Below are 10,931 nucleotides of genomic sequence, written 5' to 3'. Positions count from 1 at the left end.
CTTAGTTCCCTCACCAGGGATTGAACTCAGTTCCTCAGTAGTGAAAGTCTAGCACCATAACCACTGGACTGCCAGGGAATTCCCAAGAGCCCCTTTCTATTAGTATACTTTTTGCACAATAATTTTAGTCACTTAAAGGAGTTTTTTCTTGTGGTGAAGCAAATCTTTCCAGCGTTTTCTTGAAATTTTAAAATGTCTGGTGAAAGAGTCTGTTAAGTGAGTTCAGAGTTTTTTGGCAGTTCCAAAACAGAGCAAATGAATTTATCTGAAAAACAAAATTTCAGTTGTAGATTCAATCCAGACATTACATCAAGCCAATGAGAAAAAATTGAGTTATGCTGAGGTAATTTAAATTCAAATTAATCATGTTCACATTTATCCACTCAACAAATATGTATCAAGTCTCTACTTTGTGCCAGACAAAAACAATTCACTTTTTTATCAAGTTAGTGAGAATATAAGTATTTAATTGGACAAATCATATGCATGTCAGGGTAGCCCCACTCATTGGTTCTGAAAATTATTTACTCCATGCCTACTAATGTCCTGGTATGGAGCTTCGCAGTGAGAATAAAAAGATCCAGACTCTGCCTAGAGACAGTGACACCTGAACAAATGTCACTGCTCCTTTATGCCCCCACAATGTCTGGGTAAACTACAGATACAGTCCACTACCAGAAACCACACTTATAGCAGAAGATATGTTTATTGTTCCCATCAGGCCCCCGGTCCATTACGCTCCCTTTCTTCTTCCTTGTCTCTCTCTTCTAGGGGCCAAGCTCTATGCAGCTACCACCCTTCAAGGAAAATGGATTCCTGGCTGCACATGAGGTAAGTTCTTTTTTCAGATGAAGCACCAAAAAGACTCTCTTATGCTGATATCCATTTCTCTCATACCAGAACTGTGTAGGATATATTAAAGACCATCTTTTTGAGTGTAGACTTAGTAAAAATATTCTAGAGTAACTTGGTAATAATATGTGCTAAAGTTTATACTGTGAAGAAAGCTGAGCGCCCAAGAATTGATGCTTTTGAACTGTGGTGTTGGAGAAGACTCTTGAGAGTCACTTGGACTGCACGGAGGTCCAATCAGTCCATCCTAAAGCAGATCAGTCCTGGGTGTTTATTGGAAGGACTGATGCTAAAGCTGAAACTCCAATACTTTGGCCACCTCATGCCAAGAGTTGACTCATTGGAAAAGACCCTGATGCTGGGAGGAATTGGAGGCAGGAGGAGAAGGGGATGACAGAGGATGAGATGGCTGGATGGCATCACCAACTCGATGGACATGAGTTTGAGTGAACTCTGGGAGTTGGTGATGGACAGGGAGGCCTGGTGTGCTGCAATTCATGGGGTCACAAATAGTCAGACATGACTGAGTGACTGAACTGAACTGAAAGTTTATGATATGCATAGTTGATGCCCCCAAAGTCTACTCCTAGAAGTGTATTCTAGGGAAATTTTTACATATGTGCTTAAGAGGGTATGTTCAAGAATATTCATACCTGCATGGTATATAAATTCAAAGAACTGGAAATACACTAAAGGTCCACCAGAAAAAGAATGGGCAGCTAAATTGTGGTGCAATTAAACAATGAACCAATAAACTACACAGTAATGAAAACACATAAACCAAACTACATGCATTAACACTGATGAAATTCACAAACATGGTGCTGAGTGGAAAAAAATTTTTAGAAGAAATATGAGTAGCACCCCTAGCCATTGTGGCAATAAAAAATCCCTCTACATTTCTAAACACTAAGAGATGGTTATTGCTTTTCCCCTTCCTTTTCTCCAATACTGAGAAAAATTAGTCTAGGATAATGGCATTATTCTAGCTTAGTTAGGCATTTAGTTTGAAATATTTGTTAGATATCCAGGTAGAGGTGTCAAGTGGACAGCTGATAGGTGAGTTTGCAACGTAGGAGAGAAGACAAGGTTGGAGATACAAATTTTGGAGTTATTAACATAAAGAAAACATTTAAGTCATGACATTAGATGAGCTCTCTTAGAGAGTATCGGAGAAGGCAATGGCAACCCACTCCAGTATTCTTGCCTGGAAACTCCTATGGACGGAGGATCCTGGTAGGCTGCCGTCTATGGGGTCGCACAGAGTTGGACACGACTAGAGCGACTTAGCAGCAGAGAGAGTATAGACAGTGACCATAAGAGCCGAAGACTGAACCGTCCAGCGTTCCAACTTTCGGGATATTGGATAAAGTAAGAGAAGCATGCACAGGAGCTAGAATAAGCACAGCATTCAGAAAACTCAGATCATGGCATCCGGCCCCATCACTTCATGGCAAAAAGATGGGGAAACACTGGCTGACTTTATTTTTGGGGGGCTCCAAAATCACTGCAGAGGGTGATTGCAGCCATGAAATGAAAAGACGCTTACTCTTTGGAAAGAAAGTTATGACCAACCTAGACAGCATATTAAAAAGCAGAGACATTACTTTGCCAACCAAGGTCCGTCTAGTCAAGGCCATGGTTTTTCCAGTAGTCATGTATGGATGTGAGAGTTGAACTATTAAGAAAGCTGAGCGCCAAAGAATTGATGCTTTTGAACTGTGGTGTTGGAGAATATTCTTGAGATTCCCTTGGACTACAAGGAGACCCAACCAGTCCATCCTGAAGCAGATCAGTCCTGGGTGTTCATTGGAAGGACTGATGTTGAAGCTTAAATTCCAATACTTTGGCCACCTGATGCTAAGAGCTCACTCATTTGAAAAGACCCTGATGCTGGGAAAGATTGAGGGTGGGAGGAGAAGGGGACGACAGAGGATGAGATGGTTGATGAGATGGTTGTCCACTGACTCAGTGGACATGAGTTTGGGTGAACTCCAGGAGTTGGTGATGGACAGGGATGCCTGGTGTGCTGTGGTTCATGGGGTCTCAAAATCAGACACGACTGAGCAACTGAACTGAACTGAAGTCCCTAAGAGCATAGAGTGCCAAACCAACCCTGGTGGCCTTCTAGAATGGATTTACTATTTAATCAAATTTAAAAAAAAAACAGATCTGTCTTTGCTAGATTAACGCAAAAACGTAGATTGCTAGATTTTAGATCTGAGTTAGGCAACAGATCTGTCACTGAGTGGAAGAATATGCTAATAAATCAAAGCTCCAGGTCAAGAGCTCCACTCTGAGGCTGCTTGGCTTGTGCTAGACCTTTATGTTTTTGTGTGTGTGTAAGATGCTTGTCAGAATGCCTAAAAGCCAGAAATCCAGTTTCTCTCTGAGCTTTGGGAATAGGTTGTAGGATTGTTTTTTTTGTCTTCCTGCTAATAGATTTTTTAATATATGACAGAATCTTGTCTGAGACTTGCCATTATATAACTGATATATAACAGATCACCTGAGCATGAGATTCTTGGAGGGAGACTTAGAGCCTGACCCTATGTCTGATAATTGGAGGCCTCAAAAGACTCTGATGCTGGGAAAGGTTGGGGGCGGGAGGAGAAGGGGACAACAGAGAATGAGATGGCTGGATGGCATCACCAACTCTGTGGACATGAGTTTGAGTGAACTCCGGGAGTTGGTGATGAACAGAGAGGCCTGGTGTGCTGTGATTCGTGGGGTCGCGGAGAGTCGGATACAACTGAGCGACTGAACTGAACTGAATATCCCCTCAATTATCTACTACTTGTGAGTAACCAAGTTTTCTTGAGTCATTTGTTACATTTGACCCAATGCACAGGTTGATATATACGTAAATTGTAAGTAGACCTTATATAAGCAACAGAGAGAGATATACAGAGATTCGCTCAGTTCTGTCCAACTCTTTGCAACCCTATGGACTATATCCAACCAGACTCCCCTGTCCATGGGATTTCCCAGGCAAGAATACTGGAGTGGGTTGCCATGCTCTCCTCCAGGGGAATCGTCCTGACCCAGGGATCAAACATATGGAAATTCATAAAACAGCACAGGTTCTGTACTAAGACTTTGTTTAAAATAAACTATTTGTGACACTTAAAGGGAAAAGAAGGAGCTTTTGTGGGCGTGGGGCAGGTAGCTGTAAATTTTTTTTTAAAACTTTAAAAACAAAAATTATACAAACAGTGAAGTGCATGAATTTCAAGAGTATGGCTTGATAAAGTTTCACAAATGAACACTACCTTGTAAACACCACCCAAACCAAGAAAACATTTTTAGCACTCCAGAAAACTCCCTCTTCCAGTCAATACCTCCTTAAAAGTAACCAGCACAGATTAGCTTTCCCTGTTCCAGAAGGTCCCATAACTAGAATCATGCAGTAAATATATATGTGGTATATGAATGTACCACAATTGATTTACCTATTCTTCTGTTGGTGGATATTTGGGTGTTAGGAATAAGCTGATCTGAACAGTGCTGTGCATGTCTTTGGGTAGATGTGTGTGCTCATTTCTGTGATTTATAGCTAAGAGCGAAATTACTGAGTCACCAGGCAGGCATATGTTTAGCTTTACTATGCACTGCCAAATGGCTTACTAAAGTGCTCAGATCATTTTCCACTTGTACCAGCAATATATCTGCTAAGTATCCTGGACAACACCCTATCATTCTTTTTAATTTTAGCCAGTCTAATGATGGTAGTTTCTCATTGTGCCTTTAATTTGCGTTTCCTTGATGATTTCTGACTGTAGCCTGCCAGGCTCCTCTGTCCATGGGATTTGCCAGGCAAGAATATCAGAGTAGGTTACCATTTCCTTCTCCAGAGGATCTTCCCAACTCAGGGATCAAACTCGTGTCTCCTGCATTGACAGGTGGATTCTTTACCACTGAGCCACCAGGGAAACCCCACATAGGCAAGTACATTGTATTTAAACTATTTGCATAGTATTTACATTGTTTTAGGTATTATAAGTAATCTAGACATGACTTAAAGTATATAAAAGGATTATATATGTGTAGATTATATACAAATACTATAACATTTTATAACAGACTTGAGCATCTGTAGATTTTGGTATCCATAGGGGGTCCTGGAACCAATTTCCCCTGCACATACCAAGGGACAACTGTATACACACACTCAGACACGTGCGGATGCGTGCACACACACACACACAGATGGAATATTACTCAGCCACACACAATAAAAGAAATCTTAACGTTGGTGAGAACATGGATGGACCTTGAGAACATTATGCCAAGTGAAATAAGTCAGATAGAGATAGACAAATATGTATTATCTCACTTAATAATGTGGAATCTAAAAAAAAAAAAAAAAAACAATTTTTTAAAAACCCACTTCATGGTACAGAGAACAGACTGATGGTTGCCAGAGGGAGGGTGCAAGATAGGTGAAATGGGAGAAAGGAGTCAAAAGTACAAATTTTCAATTATAAAAGAAATAAATCATGGGACTACAGCATACAGCATAATGACTATACTGAGTAATGAAACTGAGGGCAATCATCAGTTAGATCTCTTACACTATAATTTACTTAATAACTAGTATCCTGTAACCTGCCTTCACTGATTAAACTTGCTATGATTGTTTCTACAAATTGTGTACTTTCCAAACCTCACTGTGGTTATATAACATTTTTCAAGATTCCTTTAACCATCCCCTGTGTTATCTAACATCTCTGACATAGATTTGTTTCTCTGGGGCCTCAGTTGGTAAAGAATCTCCCTGCAATGCGGGAGACCTGGGCTCGATCCCTGGGTCGGGAAGATCCCATGGAGAAGGAAATGGCAACCCACTCCAGTATTCTTGCCTGGAGAATCTCATGGACAGAGGAGCCTAATGGGCTACAATCCATAGGGTCACAAGAGTCAGACACAACTTAGGGACTAAACCACCACCACTGACATATAGGTTGTGGCTGCATAAGTTGTTTCTCAGGTAAAATGGACCTGTATTGCCCATTTCAAGCTGGTTTAGACCACTGACCATTTAACTAGTCCTGCATAAGGGTCCAGTGGATGACATTTTGATGTCAAAAGGTTACAGCTTCACCTTCGGATTATGCTACCATCCCTATTTTCTGAACGTACATCCTCTGAAGAAGCTTGTCATCCAGATACACCTGCACAGAACATTGATTACTTCACTTCTTTCTTGACTCTGATGGTCTTTCTCATACCCAGACCACCCTGCTTCCTTACCCCATAAGTATCCCAAGTCTCTCGCCTTGGAGTAGGCGAATTTTAGGTTTGTTCTCCTACCTCCTCCTTGCTTGCCTGCTTTGTGAATAAACCCTTTCTCTGCTGCAAATCTTGGAGCCCCCATGTTTGGCTTGCTTCAGTCTGACAAATGAACCTGATTGGATAGCATTAATGCTGTATTACAGGTTGAAAGTTACTGAGAAAGCAAATCTTAAAAGTTCTCATCACAAGGGAAAAATTGTAACTATGTATGGTGACTAATGATAACCAGATTTATTGTGGTAAACATTTTGCATTTTATATATATATATATATATATATATTTCTGCTTCATTGACGATGCCAAAGCCTTTGACTGTGTCTATCACAATAAACTGTGGAACATTCTGAAAGAGATGGGAATCCCAGACCACCTGACCTGCCTCTTGAGAAACCTGTATGCAGGTCAGGAAGCAACAGTTAGAACTGGACATGGAACAACAGACTGGTTCCAAATAGGAAAAGGTGTACGTCAAGGTTGTATATTGTCACCTTGCTTATTTAACTTATATGCAGAGTACATCATGAGGAACGCTGGGCTGGAAGAAGCACAAGCTGGAATCAAGATTGCTGGGAGAAATATCAATAACCTCAGATGTGCAGATGACACTACCCTTATGGCAGAAAGTGAAGAGGAACTCAAAAGCCTCTTGATGAAAGTGAAAGAGGAGAGTGAAAAGGTTGGCTTGAAGCTCAACATTCAGAAAACAAAGATCATGGCATCTGGTCCCATCACTTCATGGGAAATAGATGGAAAAACAGTGGAAACAGTGTCAGAGTTTATTTTTTGGGGCTCCAAAATCACTGCAGATGCTGATTGCAGCCATGAAATTAAAAGACGCTTGCTCCTTGGAAGGGAAGTTATGACCAACCTTGATAGCATATTAAAAAGCAGAGACATTACTTTGCCAACCAAGGTCCGTCTAGTCAAGGCAATGGTTTTTCCCGTGGTCATGTATGGATGTGAGAGTTGGACTGTGAAGAAAGCTGATCGCCGAAGAATCGATGCTTTTGAACTGTGGTGTTGGAGAAGACTCTTGAGAGTCCCTTATACTGCAAGGAGATCCAACCAGTCCATTCTAAAGGAGATCAATCCTGGATGTTCATTGGAGGGACTGATGCTAAAGCTGAAACTGCAATACTTTGGCCACCTCATGCGAAGAGTTGACTCACTGGAAAAGACTCTGATGCTGGGAAGGATTGGGGGCGGGAGGAGAAGGGGACGACGGAGAATGAGATGGCTGGATGGCATCACCGACTCTGTGGACATGAGTTTGAGTGTACTCCGGGAGTTGGTGATGGACAGGGAGGCCTGGCGTGCTGTGATTCATGGGGTCTTGGAGAGTCGGACACGACTGAGCGACTGAACTGAACTGAACTGAACTGATATATATATCAAATTGTGAGGTTCTACACCTGAAACAAATACAATGTTACATATCAAGTACACCTCAATTTTAAAAAGAGTAAAGAAAATGGTTAAGATGGTAAAGTCATATGTATATTTCCACATTATAAATTTTTAGAGAAACCAGGTAGTAAGCAGCTAAAAAGAAGATAAATCTCCTTGAGATTAGTCTAACAAAGGGCTCATTTCGATGAGACCCCTCCTACCACATCCAGGCCATGGGGACAGCTTAGGCTGCTGCCAGAGAAAGAAAGAAGCCACCCTAACAAGGTGGCAAGTGAGCCACTGCAGGTGCCATGGCAAGCTTAGGACTTGTGGCCCTCTGTCCTGACCCCAAAGAAAGATTGGCATCAGAGGCAGAAGGGTGTCATACTGTGGTATACTCATTCAGAAGGTCTGGTTCAGATAGATTCAATGATTCTATACTGGATAATCTTTTATGTTTTAAAATTCTATTAAAAAATAAGTAACTTAAAAAGGCATGTTTATATACTATTACATTCAGTGGAGTGAATGCCTCCTGATTCATCATATTGGTTCTCAGTTCGCATAGATTTGACATGGCTTTCAATAGTAAAACTTTTTATACTTTTTGTCTCTCTCACTGGAAAGTCAGCTCTTTGAGGACACGAGCATATTCCTCAATCTTCTATTAAAGTAATACTCACTGTGCATAAATTGTCTTCTTTTATTAAATATATTTTCCAGTATTCTTGCCCAGAAAATCCCATGGACAGAGGAGCCTGGTGGGTTACAGTCCAGGGAATCACAAAGAGTTAGACATGACTGAGCACACACACACACACACACACCACACACACATTAAATATGTTTACTGTAAAAACAGTGGTGGATGATATAATTTAGTAAGCTGAAAACTGAACCACTGAATCTGGCCTGGGTTCAGGGAATTGAGACTAAAGACTTGGCCTCCACTCAAGTTGCTGTTACTTTGATTTTGTTCTGAATAAGCTAACAAGCAGAGTGAAAGATACAAACAAGATGTACATGCCAGAGAGTGAATGTGTCTTCCCATAGCCTCTCTTGTATCTTTCAGAAGGCACCCAAAGTTTTCATTTCTTAGCAATTTTGCAGCTGGGATACCCCTCAAGTCAAAGCCTCAGGAACAACTTATACTATCATAGAAGGTGATTACCTTGAGACTCAGCAAGCCATGTGGCCAGGCCTAACTGCCACATTCTGGGCCTTGAAATTCTTATGCCCACAGTCAGGCAGTCTCCCATTTCCTCTGAGTACAAGGGAGGGCCTGGGAGTGCTCCATTGCATCATTTTGGGTTTTTCGTGGGCAGGCCTTTTGAAAAACAATAGGAAACCCAAACATGAAATTGAACCCAAGTATCATCAAGCAAGGGCTTCCCTGATGGCTCAGATGGTAAAGCATCTGTCTGCAGTGCAGGAGACCCAAGTTCAATCCCTGGCTTGGGACAATCCCCTGGAGAAGGAAATGGTAGCCCACTCCAGTACTCTTGCCTAGAAAATCCCATGGATGGAGGAGCCTAGTAGACTACAGTCCATGGGGTTGCAAAGAGTCAGACGTGACTGAGTGACTTCACTTTCACTTTCATCATCAAGCAGTGTATTAATATATAGAAAATTATGGTTGCTATTGCTTAGTTTTAACATGAATTGTTAATTCCACAAATACACATGGCCTGCCTACCGTGTGTCTGAAGATACAAAAGTAAATGAAACAGCCCCTGCCTCCTGTATTAGGAAAGCTTGGAGTCTTGTTAAATTCATTGTGCCTTTCTTTCTGTAAGACCCTTACTTTACTGAGAGTGGACAGGATAAAAACAGGATACATTGGTTTGAAACTTTTTTTTTAAGTTTATTATCATTAGTTCCAGGTTGTTTAATAACCTTTTGATCTCTTTTGGTTTTCCCCTATCCCTCTGTCCTCTGCTATTTCCCCTAAAATAATACTCAGTATCTGTTTTCATTAACTGGATATGTTTACTCTGAAAACAAGGCTGTGTGCATGCTCAGTCGGTGAGTCGTGGCCAACTCTTTGAGGCCCAGTGGACTATAGCTCGGCAGGCTCCTCTGTCCATGGAATTCCCAAGCAAGAATATTGGAGTGTGTTGCTGTTTTCTTCACCAGGAGATCTTCCTGACGCAGGGATCAAACCTGAGGCTCCTGCACTGGCAGGCAGATTCTTTACCACCAAACTACCTGGGAAACCCTGAAAACAGAGCTGAGGGTTATCAACTTGAAAGATTCTTCCTCTTTTGTCTCTGGCTGAAGCAAACTTTGGGAGATTCACAAGAATATGCAGAGATTTATTCTAGTTCTTAGAGTGCTAGAAAGGACCACTGACAGAGACAGACAGAACTTCATCATTTTAGGATTTCAGGAGTGTATTGTGGAAGATCAAATGTGGACATGTTAATCAGCCAGTAGTAGGCTTTGTACAGTCTCAAATTCCAGATTAATCTGAAGAAAATGAGCTTGTTTTCATGAAAATTCACCCTTTGTATTTCTTATGAATTTATTGCTTAATGAGTGCATATACTTCTTTCTATAATTGTTCCTGGATTTTGTAGATGCAGAATATTCTAAAAGAATTAACTAAGCCTAGGGAAAATCCTTTTACATAGTAAGATACAAAAGATCTCAGAGTATACATACCTCAGGGCCTTTGAACTATTTGTTTTCAAAGTTCTAATCTTTCTTCCTTCAGGCCTGAGCACAAATGTCATATCAGAGAGAACTTTGCTGACCACCATATATAAATAGAACCTTTCTCACAATTTTGCCATTCCATCTTCTTCACCCAGATTTAATTTTTTCATAACATTTATCACCAACTTCCTTTTCAGTTTTACTGAGATATAATTGACATACAGCACTGTATAAGTTTAAGGTATACAGCATAATGATTTGACTTACATATATCATGAAATGATTACCACAATACACTTTTTCAACTTTATCTTGGAGCTTGCTCAAGTATTATAGCTGTATAATATTCCATTGTACAGTAGTGTCTTCATTTAAATAATTTTACATGGACTTTTTTACTTTAATTTTACATGGATTTTTCTCAGTCTTTTCCTGCTCCAAACAATCTTACAATGCATAAACTTGTATACATGTTATTTCAGACATATGTAAATACATCTGTAAGATAAATCCCTAGATATGCCTTTAGATATTCGAGTGAGAAATAACACTGTTCATCTTCACCCAGGTTTCTGAACCAATTGAAACATAAATCAAAAGCATTAGGCAGAGAGGTGGTCAAAAGTATGACCTTTATTACTGATAAGATCTGATGCTAAAGAATGTGACTTACATTTACTTACATAAGAGGGCTTCCTAATTCTGAATCTCTCCATTTAATCATAGGTAATGTTGG

At 40.5% G+C, this 10,931-nt stretch overlaps 1 protein-coding gene across 1 annotated transcript in view; it reads left to right on the top strand.

Annotated features, from left to right (window-relative positions):
* The window catches only part of CFAP210 (cilia and flagella associated protein 210), a 95,452-nt gene that overhangs the window by 745 nt on the left and 83,776 nt on the right, over positions 1–10,931 (top strand). The window contains exon 2 of the mRNA XM_055398292.2: positions 772–831. Within this exon, the coding sequence (XP_055254267.1) occupies positions 784–831 (48 nt within the window). The 5' untranslated portion in view covers positions 772–783. The remainder of the gene's footprint in view (positions 1–771; positions 832–10,931) is intronic.

The sequence above is a fragment of the Moschus berezovskii genome, chromosome 2, assembly GCF_049115385.1.
Source record: "Moschus berezovskii isolate FMDL1 chromosome 2, NW_MosBer_1.0, whole genome shotgun sequence".
Classification (NCBI taxonomy): Eukaryota; Metazoa; Chordata; class Mammalia; order Artiodactyla; family Moschidae; genus Moschus; species Moschus berezovskii.
The sequence above is the reverse complement of the archived record's forward strand: the minus strand, read 5'-3'. Positions and strand labels throughout refer to the sequence as shown.